General features: G+C 55.4%; 5 protein-coding genes across 5 annotated transcripts; 3 read left to right on the top strand and 2 right to left on the bottom strand.

The window, feature by feature from the left end:
* Positions 1 to 1,505: 1,505 nt before the first annotated feature.
* UV8b_06379 (uncharacterized protein) lies at positions 1,506 to 2,756 on the top strand (the record flags this gene model as incomplete). The annotated part of the gene is made up of 2 exons (XM_043143876.1): positions 1,506 to 1,973; positions 2,049 to 2,756. 2 exons carry the CDS (start codon positions 1,506 to 1,508, stop codon positions 2,754 to 2,756), a joined length of 1,176 nt encoding a protein of 391 aa, XP_042999811.1.
* A 1,323-nt stretch (positions 2,757 to 4,079) lies between these two features.
* Positions 4,080 to 5,213, top strand: UV8b_06378 (uncharacterized protein; the record flags this gene model as incomplete). Its single annotated transcript, XM_043143875.1, has 1 exon — positions 4,080 to 5,213. One exon carries the CDS (start codon positions 4,080 to 4,082, stop codon positions 5,211 to 5,213), a length of 1,134 nt encoding a protein of 377 aa, XP_042999810.1.
* A 764-nt stretch (positions 5,214 to 5,977) lies between these two features.
* UV8b_06377 (uncharacterized protein) lies at positions 5,978 to 7,943 on the bottom strand (the record flags this gene model as incomplete). Its single annotated transcript, XM_043143874.1, has 3 exons — positions 5,978 to 6,477; positions 6,626 to 7,853; positions 7,917 to 7,943. 3 exons carry the CDS (start codon positions 7,941 to 7,943, stop codon positions 5,978 to 5,980), a joined length of 1,755 nt encoding a protein of 584 aa, XP_042999809.1.
* Positions 7,944 to 9,831: 1,888 nt separating this feature from the next.
* UV8b_06376 (uncharacterized protein) lies at positions 9,832 to 13,928 on the top strand (the record flags this gene model as incomplete). The annotated part of the gene is made up of 5 exons (XM_043143873.1): positions 9,832 to 10,482; positions 10,616 to 12,970; positions 13,140 to 13,356; positions 13,442 to 13,712; positions 13,901 to 13,928. The coding sequence occupies 5 exons, from the start codon at positions 9,832 to 9,834 to the stop codon at positions 13,926 to 13,928; spliced, it is 3,522 nt and encodes a 1,173-aa protein (XP_042999808.1).
* A 1,168-nt stretch (positions 13,929 to 15,096) lies between these two features.
* Positions 15,097 to 16,113, bottom strand: UV8b_06375 (uncharacterized protein; the record flags this gene model as incomplete). Its single annotated transcript, XM_043143872.1, has 3 exons — positions 15,097 to 15,248; positions 15,404 to 15,886; positions 15,981 to 16,113. 3 exons carry the CDS (start codon positions 16,111 to 16,113, stop codon positions 15,097 to 15,099), a joined length of 768 nt encoding a protein of 255 aa, XP_042999807.1.
* Between the last annotated feature and the right edge of the window lie 675 nt (positions 16,114 to 16,788).

Below are 16,788 nucleotides of genomic sequence, written 5' to 3'. Positions count from 1 at the left end.
TCGGGCACATTGATTTCGCGTCGCAGCGTTTCCTTACACGGAGGTCTTTGGAGGCGGGAGATTGTGCTTTTGGCCGGCGAAGCAGAGGATTAGATGCGGCAGACGGAACCTGGTGATGGGGTGCGCGCGGGCGATGACTGGCTGGTCCGAGCCAGATTGGGGCTCCTCGCTGCGGCAACGCGAGCCGACGACTGCGGACGGCGGGTCGATCTGGCTGGCCCACGACGGCGATGCCGCTGTCTTTTTTCTCTTCTTGTTGTTGCTGTTCAATCAGCCATGGCATCTACTGACTTTAATCTTTTGTCTGCGTCGCGGAGGCCGTCCTTTACAGCGTGTCTTGGTTCCTAGCAAGGAGAGGACATGTCTGCATCTCTAATGTCTTTCTTGTCGAACCTGTCACGTTTGCTTTTATTTCTTTTCATTTCTTTTTCATTTCTTTCTTTTCTCTCCTTTTCTTTCTTTTCCTTTCTTTTCCTTTCTTTTCCTTTCTTTTTTCTATCATCTTTTTTTATTTCCTTGCCATTTCCTTTTTATTTTATATTAGTCTGTGTTTATTTTCCTATTTTCTTCCAAAGTTGCTCCATCATTATCAAGCATTTCGCAATTGTACTCTGCCTACTTTGCGTTTTTAGCTGCTTCTGCTTTGCTTCTGCTTTGCCGTCTCTCTTGTTCTTTTCTCATGTTCTGGTCAGATACCTTGTTCGATACACTCAGATTGGTGCGCTTTGTTTTATTCCTTTGCGTTGTTTCAACTCTCCTTGGGTTTTCTCGTCTTGGTAGTTTCTCATGCAACTGCGCAGCAGGCGTGTACGTCAGTCATTAGATGGGTCTGATGGTGACGGCACAACGGGCGATGGATGACGCACTGCAAATTGGGCTCTTGTTGAGCCAGACATCAATGTTTTTTTTTTTTTTTTTTTTTTTTTGCCCTTTTTTTTGACTGGAAGCCAGAAGCCACGCCTGCTGGCAAAGTGTATAGATACTTCCTTACTTTCCTTTGGTTCCTTACCTACCTCCTAGTTTTGCTGTCAAATACTAATCCCTTCTCTGTCGCTCCTGCCTACCTACGTGCCTACGTGCCTACGTGCCTACGTGCCTACGTGCCTACCTACCTACCTACCTACCTACATGTACCTCCTTCCTACCTGCGGTTCTGCGATTCGTGTGCGTGCAGCTGGTTTCCACGAAGGATGATTGGGGTAGGAGGGTGGGACGAGACGGATAGACGTGCAGCGCACGAGGAAGGAGGTTGCTTGGTTAAGTTCTGTCTGGTGTCAACTATTTCTTAGCCAGTGGCGACGGCCCGGCAGGCAGCCCGGCGAGCCTTGACCTGGTCGCCACTTCGATTCTTGACCTTGCTTCGGGATAAGAAAGTAAGTAACCAGCTCCCTGGTTCTCCAAGACGGCCCAGACGTTTTTCATTTCCATCCTTCCATTACTCGGCAACAACCTACGACGGGATACCAGGCACCAGTCCTTCTTAATCTTCAGCACGTAGGGGCGTCATGCACTGCGGTAAGGGAGTCGGGTTCTTCTTCATGTTCGCCCACGTTGGCGCTGGAACATGTGCTTGCGGTGGATACAGCATGCCGGATCCCCGGCAGGAAAACAAGTCCTTGTTGTTCGCCGAGTCGTTGAGCACCGACTTCAGCGCCATTCGAGACGTGAGCCAAAGCGCCGATTGGGTCAGACAGGAGTTCAACGTGTCAGCCGAGGCTGGGAGAGGCAGATTTGGAAAGTCGTTTCTGCCAGACAATGTGTTTTTACTGCCGCAGGAGGACGTGGCGGCGGGCAAAGGGACAGCACGACACGGTCAGACAGTCATGGCTCTACGAGTGGCCAGCCGACTCACCGAGTCGGGCGCGGTCACGTCTGCCGAGATGGACACGAGTCGACGGGATCTCTTCTGGGGCTCCTTTCGAGCCATGATGAAGCTTGCGCGTGTTGCCGGCACGTGTGCCGCCTTCTTCTGGGTATGGTGGATGCGCGCATGTCTAGCCGTCCGTAACTGGTTCGAGTTCTCCCCCCCCCGGTGTGCTAACTAACAGCCATGCCAACGAGGACGGGCGGATACGATGCAGTACATGAACGACACGCAAGAGATTGACATGGAGTTCCTGTCCCGAGAGTTTGATGTGGGCAACCGAGTCTTTCCAGTCAACCTTGTGGTGCATTCGTGGAAGTCTCTGCGAGATGGCTACGATGCAAGCAAAAGCGGCACGTTGAAACGGGTCAACCTGGCCTTTGACCCGACGGATGACTTTCACGAGTATCGCTTCGACTACCTACCTGGACTGGTGACATTCTACGCGGACGGGAAGCAGATAGCAGAGTTGACGGGCAGCGACGTCCCCTCGAGCGGAGGCCATCTCATTCTGCAACACTGGAGCAATGGCAACCCGACGTGGTCGGGCGGGCCACCATCATCAGATGCTGTAGCCTTGGTGAGGTACGTGAAGGCTTACTTCAACTCGTCCAACCCCAACCACCACCAAGATGCCCAGGGACAGGAGGGGGTTTGCCGCGCCAGCAACGACGCAAGCAGGAACATGTGTCCGATACCCGAGGGAAACTCCACAGACAATGGCCAAGGCGACCAGGCATCTCCCCCTGATGACGGCGCCGGGGGCCGCAGCCAGGAAAACGACGACGACGACGACGGCGGCAGCTCTGACGAGTCGGATGCAGCAAGGCCCCCGGCGATGCGGTGGATCTGGCTGGTGGCGATTGGCATGATGGGGGTTACGGACGGGTAGCAATGAGTGGCAGGGCTGGGCTGGGCTGGGCTGGCTGGCTGGATTCGGACCCTGTTGACTCGACGGGGGCAAGAGTGGTTGCTTGTTTTCGGCCGGTGGTTGGAGGGGGGTTTTCGTATGCTGGTATGCTGTCGAGCTGGCTCGAGCTGATTTGTTGAATGATGACGACGGGTGTTGCAACTCGGCCGATTTGTGTGGTGTGATGCTCGGTCGGTCCTGTTCACGTTGGTCGTATACACTTCAGCAGGCTGAGAATCAGGCGGGGTCAAGCGTCGTCGCCGTTGAGTAAGTGGTCCGTCTGCTCAAGACGATTGGGCGGCAGAAGCTGGTTTGCAGACGTTGAGCGAGAACACGAGACCAGGAAGTTGCAATTTTTTGCTGGAAGTCTGGGAACCGACGTGGTTTAAAGGAGCTGGGGCTACAGCTACAGCTGGGCCTACAGAAGGGAGGGGGGTTGCCCCGGGGGTGGGCTTTGTGGGGCAGTGGCGGGTCCGGGGTGGGACCGGAGGTGGAGGGGGAAAGGTGGGGCGCCCGGGGGGGGGGGGGGGGCGGGGGGTGGCCGCCGCCTCAGTGCTGCTTCCAGGCTGTCATGCCGCCTGAGTCGCTGGAGCCTGACGCCTGACAAGCAACAGGCAGCGCGGCGCGGGGAAGCCCAGCCGCTTGGTATGTGTCAATGCGCCAGCACGTCGACGCCGCATGCGACATGCGCCATGTGATGCGACGCCAGCCTGGAGACAGAAAAGACAGAAAGGCCAGAAGAGCCCCAGTGCCCGCACCCCCCCTGCCTGCCCGTTGGTGTGGATGCGGCTGGGGTCCACTTGGCAGATTTCCTCCGGCACGGGGCACGCGGCACACGGCACGGGGCACGCACGGGTTGCGGGGCGCGGCGGGTTGCGGGGCACGGGTCGCGGGTTTGTTGCCGCCCGGACCTGACAGCCAAGATGGAAAGGGAAAGGGAGGCATTGCCGCTCGCAGGAGGGGCCTGGGGCCTGGGGCCTGGGGAAAACACCCACCTCCCACCATAATGACGGCGCTGTCAAGTCCATCGGACTCCGTGCTGGTGTCAGGCTCCCCGCAAGGGGCGGATGCAAGGGGGCGGGTGTATGCGCTCGGTGTGTGCGCGCGTGTGCACGACGGCTCGTCCGGTCGACGCAGCCACTTTGCTGTGCGTTGGGCTGGGCCCTCAGCATCAACCATCTATATATATGTATGTGTGTGTGTGTGTGTGTGTCTCTGTGTGTGTGTGTGTACATGATATACATGTGTATATATATGCACCTGGCCTGCTGCAAGGCGAAAGCTTCTTGTCCCGCTCCGTCAACCATGGCACCTGCAACCCTCAACGTCGTCCTCCGCAACGAGACCGGGGCGTCGCAGCTCTACGCCCACATCACCGGCCGGGACGAGCACGGCATCGTGATGCTGTCGTCGGATGGCAAGACGCCCCATCATCCCCCGAGCCCGAGCGACACCCTTCAGCCGGTGGGTGCTGACTGCGCAATCGCCGTCGGCGCGCACGGCGCCTCGCGAACCGTGTCCATTGGCCGCATCTCGGGGGCGCGCATCTGGTTCTGCAAGGACCAGCCCATCCGCTTCTTCGTCAACCCCGGCCCGGCCCTGGTCGAGCCCTCGGCGACCAACCCCGCCGACGCCAACTACAACCTGGCCTGGGGCTTCTGCGAGCTCACCTGGAACGAGCAGCAGATCTACGCCAACGTGTCCTTTGTCGACTTTGTCAGCCTCCCCGTGTCGATCCAGCTCAAGACCGGGGGCGGGTCCGTCAAGACGGTCGCCGGCCTCCCCTCCGACGGGCTGGACCGCGTCTGCGACGCTCTGGCCGACCAAGCCCGGGCGGACGGGAAGGCCTGGGACAGGCTCGTCGTCAAGTCGCCCTCCGGGGCGAACATGCGGGCCCTGAGCCCCAACTCGGGCGGCGTCCTGAGCCCCGACCTCTTCGAGGGGTACTACGCCCCGTACGTCGACGCCGTCTGGGAAAAGTACGCCTCCGAGGACCTGACGGTCAACACGCAGTTCCGCTGGGGCGACGCGGTCGGCAGGGTGGGCAAGGACGGCAAGCTCGCCTTTGACGGCGTCGGCTCCTTCGACAAGCCCGCGGCCTCGGACGTCTTCAGCTGCAGCACCGGGCCCTTTGCGGCCGGCCCGGGCGTGTCCGAGGAGATGCTCAACCTGGGGGCGCGCATCGCGGCGGCCCTCAACAGGTCCACGCTGCTCGCCAACAGCCGCCAGCCAGAGGGGGAGACGCTCGGCTCGTACTACAAGGACGCCGTGACGAACCACTACTCGCGCATATGCCACCTCGTCAGCGTCCAGGGGCGAGGCTACGCCTTTCCCTATGACGACGTCGGCCCGTCGTCGGGCGAGGACCAGTCTGGCTTTGTGAACGACCCCGATCCGCAGGAGCTGACGGTTTGTGTTGGCAGGCCGTTGTCCGACTAGGTAGGACAGAGGGGCCGCAGCGGGAGTTGGGAAGCATCAGGTATGGATGGTTGGATGCTTGGCTGGGCCGCCTGGGCCGAGGTCCTGTTTTCCTTGTTTTGCTTTGTCTTTTCCTCTCTCTTTTCTTTTTCTTTCTCTTCTTCTTTTTTCCCCTCCTTTTTACTTGTCGGCCTAGAAGAGGTAGCGTGGTGAGAGGAGAGATTGCTGGAGTGGACATGGGGACCTGAGCATTGACATTGACGTGTTTTTATATAAAGGGGCTTGAACTTGTGAGTGGATGTTACATAGCCAGGCCATTCATTGCTCGCGGTCGGGGTCGTTCTCCCCTGCGGACCTCGTCTCTCTTCCTTGGCTGCCGGTCGTGACGGGACTGCGAATGCCGGCATGCGCGACTTGGTGTCCCAGAATTGGTGTCTTGTGCCTGCTGCGCCGTCATTATCCAGGCGTCCGCTGGTGTTGTTGCCGTTGAGCTGGGCTGATGCTGTGCTGTGCTGATGCTGTGCTGTGCTGATGCTCTGCTGATGCTATGGATCACATCGGACCTCTTCTACCCTCTAAGCAACGAGCTGGTTGCCTAAGCTCAAGGCCCCGGGAATTCCGAATCAGGCTCTCGCATCAACACGGCCAATTCTTCACGAGGCCAGTTCATTTCTTGAATCAGTGTGCAAGTCCGAATCAAGTTACCGGGGCCTGAACAGAAACGACGACAAGACGTTCATCATCATCATGCCAGCAACTCCCTTCATGACACGTTCCTCACCTTCTTACCAACTATCAAAATTTCCGAAACCTCCGGTTCCCTTCAGCTTCTTGCCCGCGGGTTCATCCCGAGCTTCCTCCAAGACTTCGTCCGTAGCCCCAACTGGCGCGGTTCCCATCAGGTATTTCCCCACGCTTTCCTTTCCTTCGGCTGACCCGACTGCCGAATCTCCACGGATCCTCTTGCCGGTCCAAGTGATTCTGTCATCATCGGTGCCCCCTTTGCGTCGAGCTTCTTCATTTTCCTTGTCCTTTCGCTCTTGCTCCTTCTTTTCCCTCTGGAATACCTCAAACGGATCGACAAATACGACAATGTCCTTGATGAAGATGCTGGCGACGGGTCTGTTGCTTTCATCCGTCTGGACTGCCTCCATTTTCGTCAGGACCTCTTTACCGTCGACAACGAGCCCGAATATGGTGTGTTTCCGGTCCAGGTGAGGAGTAGCTTTGTAGGTGAAGAAGAATTGGCTCGAGTTTGTGTTCTTGCCCTTGTTGGCCATTGAAACTGTATCAGAGAAGACGATGCATCAGCCATTCGCAGTCGCGGCCGGTGAATGGGAGACGTGTCCCCCCCCCTTTATTCTTTCTCACTGGCTCCCGGGATGGGGACGTAAGCTGTCATGGACGGGGAAATAATGTAGATTTGTACTCACGTATGCCTCTGCTGTTGTGAGTCAACGGTCCATCAATCTCATCATCAAAGTATTTGCCCCATATGCTTGAACCGCCTTTGCCTGTTCCAGAAGGATCTCCTCCTTGAATCATGAAATTGGCTATGTTTCGATGAAAGGCAACGCCTTTGTAGTAACCTTTCCGTGCCAGTCGTACAAAGTTCCAGACAGCCTTGGGCGCCGTGTCTGTGTGCAGCTCAATGGTCAGATCGCCAAGATTCGTCTCCATTCGGGCATAGCCCTTGGTTTTGACTCGTTTTGGTTTCAGCATGAAATCCTCCTCCGTCAATAGAGCCCGTTCGCCGCTCGTCTCTGGCGTCAGACCGGTACTTGTAAAGCTGGCGGCGGCCTTGCCCGTCGTATATGCAGCGGCGTTTGCTGGCAAGCTCTTGTTCCGAGTCGACGAATGAGGCACGGCAACCACGCTTTTCGAAGACGAGTTGGATGGCTGGTGAGCTGTCGACTTGGCCAAGGTTGTGGAGTTTCGGTTTACATCCCCGCCCGCCTCCCGCATTCTCCTTGCCCTCTCCACGGCTCCCTTGGCCTTGAGCATCTTGTCTCCCATGCTTCCCAAGGCAGCGGCGTTGAGCGTGGTAGTGTCCCGTTCCCCCTCTTGCGCCTTGCTAAGCTGCGCCCCTTGCCCGTCTTTGAGGTACTTGAACTGCTCGAGATTGCGACTGGCCGCATTCTGGGGATCTTGCAGAGTGATGATGTCGGCACGGGTGAAGGCCTGGTCGTCGAGGAGGTCCTTCCACATCTTAGCCTTGATGTTCATGCGTTCCACCGTCTCCCATGCGAACACGTTGGCATAGGTCCCATGACGAATGGCCACTACGTGTGTGTTGTCGGTGAGGATCTTGTAGGTGACGGGGTCGATAAAGTCGCCCCTGCCGTCGCCAAGACCAGCGCCGAGCGAGTCAGAGTTGGAGTTTCGCGTGAAATTCAATCGCAGCAGATCCTTCTTGTTCAACGGCTCGCCATTGACAGGGTTTTGATTCGGATGCTTGTCCAGCCATGCGCCAATGACTTCCACGTCGAAAATGACACCATCGGGTGTGCAGACTGGGTTCTTGAAAGGCTGAAGGCTGGCTGCACAAAAGTTGAAGGGTAGTCGGCGGAAAGCCGTCCCGTCGGAGGCGTGACGTGCGGATGCATGGGCACCCGTGCTTGCGGAATAGGCATCTGAAGACGACCATTCCGAGTGCGTGATCTATGAGCCCCAGGTAAGAGTGAGCAGCAGCGTTGTAAGCGTTGGGAGAGGAAATCTGCTTACATAGAGCTTGTCAGTTCCCTTGCCCATCGTGACTACATGGGGCCAGCTAGCGAGAGTCTTGGAGTGTGTGTGTGTGTGTTACCTTTGAGACAATCAAGCCAGGATAGGATTGAAGGAGTACAAAGGCCGAGACTCTCTTTGGCGATGTTGCGACTGTGTGGGCTCGTCGCCGATGGGCTCGATGCCGAAGGTTTGTTTTATCTGGCACCGCAAACGCTTTATCAATCGTCGTGTTCGGTTTGTTGCGAGTGCTGAAGATGTCATCACTGTAGATTGTCGTTGGGGGGCTAAACTACCCAAGGTAGAGAAGTATGTATTGAGGCTGGGCAAGAGGAGCAGTGTCGTATCGAGCAGCCCCTTGCTGTCAATGCCTGTCCGCTCTTTTTTCGAAGGTGAAAGGTCACGTGACTGGTCCGAAATAGGACGATTGCCTTTACTGCCTAAAAAAGCGGGGGGCTGCTTTGGCGCAATCAATGCTTGGCAGTCAAGCCGAGCCACTGTACAAGTACCGTGCAGGGGGACGGGGGGCGGCAACAAGGCTGGGGGGACAGGGCTATTTTCTAGGGGCTGTGCCAGACATAACTAGCAGTCCGGTGGAAAAGTCCTGGGTCCTAAAGCCATATGCTTCGTGCCTTGTTAGGACTGCCCACCAGCTCGTGGATTGGGAGCGTTATAGGGGAAAAAAGGAAGAGAATCGTGGACATGGAGTCAACGCATCGCGCTCAAGGAATGGAAAGCCGAAGGCAACTACGGAGTAGTAGTACCAATTTCAGACGCGTGTTCATTAGGTGCTTGGGGTACCTGGCAGGTACATACCTACCTAGGTCAGGTAAGGTACCTAGAGGTACCTACCTACCTACCTTAGGTACCTTACCTAATGTACCGGGCCTGTCGATAATGGCTGGTGACCGTCTCCTCGAGCTGGCTCCTCCAGGTGGGTTATCGCCGACGATGATTGCAACAGAGGACGACCAAAAAATAGCGTCTTCTGCTTCAAAGGCGAGAGAAACAATCTGTCGTCTGTCGCCCTGCTTGTATCGACAATAAAAGAGCAGTGACCTACTGAGGACTTGGAGAGCCGCAGTCCTAGGACACCTGGCACCTGCGCGCAGAGGCGGGGTGGTAACACATCATCCATTTACACTGCCCAGTACCTACTAGGTACCCGTGCAGGTTGAGGTTTCTGGGTGCTTATGTGGTGCTTGGTGCTTGGCTGACCACTGGCTGGGGGGCGGGCTGGGCTTAATTCCAACACTTAGTCAACCAGACCAGCCTGGACGGGGAACCCACTGCGCAGTCGCTGTCGCCGTTCTGAAACCAACCGGCTCAGAACATTAACCTTATTACGCGCATCAGCGCCCTCGCCCCCCCTACAGCCAATGTGATGTGGCCATACGGAGTGCTTTGTCTGCTGGTTTGATCCCCATTTATCTTGGGTCTCGTCCGTCTGGTCAGCCTTGCACCCTCGCAACTTGGCAACCTGTCTTCCCGTCTCAACGCCCTCACTTGCCCGCACGTACCAAGTGCTCGTTCCGCCTCTCCATCGTCACGTCACATCCAGCCCTGAAGAGGGGAGGGCTCGTGCACCGGCCATGCTATAAAGCACTTGCTTGCTTGGTCGATTCAAAGTCAGTGTGAAAGTATTGACCCCGTCTATCCCGTCTACCTGCCTAGGACTTTGTCTGGGTTAGGCACCTAACATAGGTACCTGCCTACCGAGCACCACCACCAACCCCCAACCTGGTGCGCTTATCCGGAGTGGTTTGCTCCGTGTTGACGTGCGACGCTTACCCATTCGACTGCCTTTTCCCCCCCATCCGTACTCTCAAACCGCCTCTAAAACCTGTCGTTTCCCGTCGACTCATCCATCCGGTACCCGTCCGACGCAATCCCCCTCTCCATCCCCGCACTGGCCATGGATGGCATCGTGGGCACGGCGCCGCCTGGCACCATGTATGTGCGGGCTCTTTATGACTACGAGGCAGACGACAGAACCAGCTTGAGCTTTCACGAAGGCGACGTGATCCAGGTCATCACCCAGCTGGAGAGCGGCTGGTGGGACGGCGTCATCAACGGCGTCCGGGGCTGGTTCCCGAGCAACTATTGTCAGATCATCTCCAACCCCGACGACTTGCCGGACCACGACCGAAACGGACACCTCGGCCCTGTCGACGACGAGACCGAAGCCATCGAGGGCTACGATGAGAGCTTTGAACAGGATGACGATTCTGAAGGCGACGGCCCCATCGATCTGCCACTGGAAGGCGCCGATGCCGCCGATAGATCAAGAGCAGACTTTTGGATACCTCAAGCCACTCCGGATGGGAGGCTTTTCTACTACAACATGATGACTGGCGATCGAAGCATGGAACTTCCATTAGAGTCACCAATCTCCTCCACAGAAACGGGCCCTAGAGATCGGGCCAATGTCAATATTCCAGACAAGACCAGGCCACCTCTCGAAATGATGGCCCGGGGGCTAAGCCAGGACGAAGACGACGACTCTGCAACCTCTGCATCGGAAGCCGAAGGCGAATCCTTAATGATCGCGTCACAGCCTTATTTGGTGAGAGGATCCAAAAAAACCCGCTTCACAGTTTCATCTCCGAGCTGCCCATGATTTTTTTATTTTTTCTCTTTTTCTTCCCCCCCCCTTTCTTTATTTTTTGTATTCTTTGTCTTTCTAACACCCCCAACAGGAAAGAAACCGAGCTTCACTTGGTGGCGTCCTGTCGCCATCTACGTCAATGGATTCTATAAGCGGCGCATCCTCCAGCCAAAGGACCAAAAACGACCCTCTCACAGTTAACAAGCAAGGTGGCGGCCCAGGGCCAAGTATGGCCTCGGCCACATCATTCACCAGTACTACATACAATCTCCCAACCACGGCCACAGTTCCTCGGTCCTTCTTTGACGATGGTTCCACACCTCCACTTACATGGAGCCTGCTTGTTTCCAACATGAAACGTGCCATTGACAACTACCGTGATGCCATTTCGAAAAACTCCCGCTCAGAGTATGTTGCCAGAGCCGAAGATATATCGGACCATTTGCGGCTGCTTCTTTCTGCCGGGTCCGGCACCACTGATAATCACTCAGGCCAACCTTCCATTATTTCCACCAACAAGGCATTATACCCACACTTTCGAGACATGATGTCCAAGTTCTCCAAGCTTGTCATATCGTCTCATATTGCTGCTGCAGATTGGCCAAACGCGGAATCCGTTCAAAAATGCCTTCAGGAGGCAGATGGAGTGCTTCTCGGGGTCTTCAACTATGTCGAGGTTGCACGGCAACAGCGAGGCGAAGAGATTCCCCGGTTGTTTCCAGGGTTCGTCATCGGCAGTACCAACGGTGGGAGCTGGCAGAACAATGGTTTGGGACCGCGGGACATCATCACCTCAAACTTCCTCGAGGATGAAGAAGCGCAGGCTGAGCCAACGGCAAACTTGGATGGCAAACTTTTGGAAAGGCTGGATGAACAGAAACGCTTACTCGTGTCAAGCATACGTGAGCTCGACAAAAGCCTCATCACGCCTGAAAAAATCGTGACTACCCTCCGACACGTTGTCATTGGCAACAATGTCTGCTTCGCAGGAGGCAAGGTTCTGGAGATGTTCAAGGCTTGGATTGCCATGATTGAGTCCATCGATTTGTCCTCGCTTGGAAACAGCTTCCACACCCCTCAGTTAGTCGACTTTGGCACCAACAAACAAAGCTTGTACGACAACATCTCGGACCTGATTCTTGGCTGCCAGGCAGTGGCCGGACCTTTGGCTGATGAGTGGAGTGAGGTGCGCGGGGAATCTCTGGAAAGCCGTCTTGAGTACGTGAGGCAGTGTGCGAGGGTGTTGGAAACCAACGCGTCACATATTGGCTTCTCCCTGCAGCTACTGTCCGAGCAAGTTCAGATCAATCTTCAACAAGAACCCCAGCCGACTGGGCCTCGCTCTCGAGAAGCGGCGGCCCCAACAACGCTGCAGCGCAGTGAGACAATGCCAGGTGATGGTCTCAATCAACGGTCCGAGTCGAGGTCCGAGTCGAGGTCAGAGTCGAGGTCAGAGTCGAGGTCAGAGTCAAGGTCCGGGCCGGGTCGACTACCATCGGGTACAGCTTCGCAATCGTTTAGCGAGGGCGACGGGGTCTCCGGGACTTTCAGAATGGGAGATTACTCCAAAGTGAAGAAGATCTTTGGGGAGGACCCATCGCCGCAATCCGGGCTACCAGCCAATGACGACACGCCTGACTACTTGCGTCTGGAATTTGAAGCCGATGTTTCGTGGGATTCCAAAACGTCTCCTCCTACTGTCAAAGGTGGCTCACTCCTCGGCTTGGTTGAGCAACTTACGCGGCACGACAAGCTCGACTCAAACTTCAACAACACATTCCTCCTCACCTATCGGTCATTCACCTCGGCAAGAGAACTGTTCGAGCTGCTGGTGAAACGATTTGGCATACAGCCACCAGAGGGTCTTGGCCAAGCAGACTTCGAGCTTTGGCGCGACAGAAAGCAGAAGCTGATACGTTTTCGCGTCGTCAACATTCTGAAGAGTTGGTTCGACAGCTTTTGGATGGAAGGATCCAACGAAGAATCAAAGCAGTTAATCCGCGACGTATACACGTTTGCGAGGGATACTGTAAAGTCCACAGAGACTCCGGGCTCAGGTCCTCTCATGGCTGTTTTGGACCAAAGATTAAGCGGCAAGGAAGCAGGTGCGCGTCGGATGGTCCAGACGTTGAACCAAAGCACGCCTACGCCCATTGTTCCCAAGAATATGAAGAAGCTCAAGTTCCTAGACGTGGACGTTATAGAGTTTGCTCGCCAGCTCACAATCATCGAATCAAGACTGTACGGCAAAATCAAGGCTGCGGAGTGCCTAAACAAGACGTGGCAAAGAAAAGTCCCGGCTGGCGAGCCTGATCTCTCACCTAATGTGAAGGCGCTGATTCTGCATTCCAACCAAATGACCAACTGGGTTGCAGAGATGATCCTGGCTCAAATGGATGTGAAGAAGAGGGTGGTTGTGATTAAGCATTTTGTTTCAGTTGCAGATGTTCGTATTCAACCCCCCCCCCCCCCCTTCTCTCTCTTCTCTCTCTCCCTCTCTCTCTCCTATATCTCTCCCATTCGTTTATTTATTTTTGCTCTTGCCTTTGTCACTCACCCTCCGTCGAGCCGAGCGCTGTCACTGTCAAATATTAGGCTAACTTGATGGACAATAGAAATGCCGCGGCCTAAACAACTTCTCTACTCTGACATCCATTATCTCGGCTCTCGGGACAGCTCCGATCGCGCGCTTGAAACGCACATGGGACCAGGTGCCTCAACGCACACAAGGAGTTTTGGAAGCGATGCGCCGGGTCATGGCTAGTACTAAGAACTTTGGCGAGTATCGCGAGGCGCTTCACGCCGCGAATCCGCCCTGCATCCCTTTTTTCGGTACGTCTGTGTTGGATGAGGCTTGAGTTGGAAAAGTCCCGAACGAGGCCACAAACGCAAAGCACCGGCTGACAAGAAGCAATAGGCGTTTACCTGACTGATCTCACATTCATCGAGGATGGCATCCCTTCAATCATCAAAAAGACCAATCTGATCAACTTTGCGAAGCGGGCAAAGACGGCAGAGGTCATTCGCGACATACAACAGTACCAGAACGTTGGATACTCGCTGCAACCTGTCCCAGAACTGCAGGACTATATTCTGAGCAACATGCACGCCGCCGGTGACGTGCACGAGATGTATGACAAGAGCTTGCAGGTGGAGCCGAGAGAGCGAGAAGACGAAAAGATTGTGAGGTACGTTACTGTCCCCGCATGGACTGAGGACGCATGGTACCTCGCTCCCATGGAGAAGCATGTTGACCTGCTATCCTTTTTTTCCTCGTCCCTCCTTGTCATTTTGTTCCGATGTGCAAATGCCCCGTTTTTCCTTGCCGGATAGCCGAAACATATTGCTTACTCTCTCTCCTTCTTCTCCTCCACAGGGTACTGGCGGAATCCGGCTTCCTTTAAGCCACCAGCGCTCCCAAGCAAGAAATTCAATCAACAAACGAACTAAGCTCCAGTAGCCCCTTTTGAGGGGGAGGGAAAGGGGGGATCAGCCGACCAGCCAAGCCCAGGCGCGAGAGCACTAGCGCTAGCCCTCGCGGACATGATTTGAAGCTACTGTTGGTTGAGTGTTGAGTCGAGACCAGGAAGTTTGGCACAGGTACCGAACAATGATTCTGATTCCCTACCTTGAAAGAAGGTCACGAACACGTCACGTACAGACGGCCCGACTCAGCATCGTGCCATGTGCTCCCGCCATAGTCGGACGTGTTTTTCGACCTCTTGAGCCTGACTTATGGAGAGCTGACGTGGCCGGAAGACAACAACAGCTGGTCATTCCTCGGCGCTTGCGCCATCCCCTTGAATCGGCTTCACGTGTGGCTTCTCATCTAGCCCAGCTTTGGAGAGCCTGTGCTCTAATCCGGACACCTTGACCCAGCTGACACGGCCTGGAAAGGAGGTCTGCAGGCAAGACCCTATTCTTTCCTTCCAGACGGCATCTCCATGGTCCGCCAAAGCTCACCACCGGCCTACTTCATCCATGAAGACTGCTGGGTGAAACTTTTGAAATTGCCTTCATGACCGGTGTCCGTTTCATCATCTGTCACTCGCATGACGAGAGTTCCTGTTGAAGTTGAGAAGGTGCATGATGAGGCATCGGCCTCAAGAGGCCATGGGTGCACAACTCGGTATTGGATATATATCACAGCTATGCACAGACCGTTTTTTATTGTATTACTATAGTTATATATGCCCCCCAAAAAAAAAGGGGGAGGGGGGGGGGTAGTCAGTCGACGGTGGCCGGCACATATTTCAAGTCACGTTGGTGGGAGGCCATTGTGCTTCATTTGTGCGAGACTTTGGGGAGACACCATCAAGCGTTATCAGACAGACGCTGTGGATGTCTTGCTGTTGCTGTTGTGACTCAATGGCTCCTAGTTGACGCAATAACTCATCAGGTTGTTTATCCGGGCTTGCAACTACATTTCCACTCGGCAACCGAAACGATCGTGTGCAGTTTGTCAAGCAATAGAATAAAAGCGGGGGGGTAAAGGAAACGTCAACAGGTACCTAGCCTAACCTACATAACGACCCTTGTACTTGTACTGTCGAGATGCCATCGGTGACTATATCAAGATTTGTGAATATGCAACTTATCCTTGAGTCGCTCTTTCAGACTCTGCTTATCTTTCCCATCGACATCTTGGTGACTGATTCCCGGCGAGGAGGAGCCCTTCAAGTTGTTACCGGTTCCACGCTGTATGCCTTTCTCTTCCAGGAGACCTGGATGAAGACGATTCATTTGTTAGTGGCAATCCCAGCGTCATGTGGCGTTTGCATCATTGCAGAGCCAGTAATTGGCGGCGCCTGGGAAGACTTGGAGAAGAGAAGTGGGAAGGAATGGAAAAGAAAGAGATTACGAGGAGCGAGGCACGCACGATCTGCTTCCCTTCCGGCGCCAGGCAACGTTGCGTCAAAGTCACCGCCATCGGCGGCAAGTCCAGAAGTCTTGACGTACTTTTCTCCGGTTCCTTTGTTGGTCTTGTTGCGAGTATCGGGATTGCTAGCACCGCCGTCAAGGTCCTGGGAGGATGATGTAGATTCCGCTTCAGGCACCACCACCAGGTTGCCTGCGTCTCCGCCGTTCTCTTTGGCAACCGTCTCTAGCGGTCGAGGACCATCCCCCATGACACTCGGCGCGTTGTCTGTGTCTACTGGGCTACCGACATGGTCGCCGCTCGATTCCTCGGTGGTGGTGGTGGCATCAGCAATGGCGTGGTTTGCATCATGATGCTCTGCGACAACAGGTCTCGAAGCGCGGGTTGCGGATTCCGACTCAAGCTTACGGCTTGCTGCTGATGTGTCGCCGGCTCGGTTGGGTTCTTGGAGTTGCGAAGCAGTTGTGCTCGACGCGTCGGGCTCTGTTTGTGATTGTGCGTGCGATTGGGCATTAGACGGGTGCAACCTTGGGTCTTCTCATTTTTGTTTCGGCGGCGAGGCAACAACCAAACTCACCCATGTTGCCGGCGTCGTATGGCTCGCCCTTTGCCACATTGCCTTGGACGCCCGAGACTGGCTCGCAATGTTCCGTGCCGTCTCCCCAGACAGCTTTGGCCGCTGTTTGGGCCATGCTGGCGATAGTCTCCATGGTCTTCTTGACCCTGGAAGCCGGCGGGGGTGATGAGAGGCAGAGAGGGGTCTGTCTATATGCAGGGGGTGGGCAGAAGGCGGTTTGCTTGATCAAAGGATGTCAAGGTGACATATATATACATGTGTGTGCGTGTGTGTGTGTGTGTGTGTGTGTGTGTGTGTGCAATTACCTAGACGTAGTTAAGCAAGTTGCAGCTGGGATCGAAGCCGCTAGGAGATGGAACATGGTCTGGTGGGATTTGTGGCATTTTATAACCGTGCAGTGAGCCATCTTCTTGATCAGCGGGGGAATCACTAGGAAGCAACAGCCAGCGGCGGGCCAAGGCCTCTGACGTCGTAGCCAGCTGGCCACAGGTGTGACAGGAGGAGGCAGCTGCAGACAAGTGGCTGGTCATCATGGTCATCATGGTCATCATGGTCATCGTGGACGGCTGGCTGGCCTTGTGCATCCCTATTCCGGATTCCGCACTCGGACTATCTGCATGACGTCGTTTCCCTCACCTGGACCCACCCGATGGCATCAAACCTTGTGGACGAGCGAGCGAGATTGGTGAGATTGGTGAGATTGGTGAGATTGGAGATTGGAGATTGGCGGGGAGATTGGCGGGGAGATTGGCGAGGGGTTGGCGAGGAGTTGAGAGCCAGGCAGGGCGGGATGCAAGTGCCAAGCAGG

Source organism: Ustilaginoidea virens, chromosome 5 (genome assembly GCF_000687475.1).
Source record: "Ustilaginoidea virens chromosome 5, complete sequence".
NCBI lineage: Eukaryota > Fungi > Ascomycota > Sordariomycetes > Hypocreales > Clavicipitaceae > Ustilaginoidea > Ustilaginoidea virens.
The sequence above is the reverse complement of the archived record's forward strand: the minus strand, read 5'-3'. Positions and strand labels throughout refer to the sequence as shown.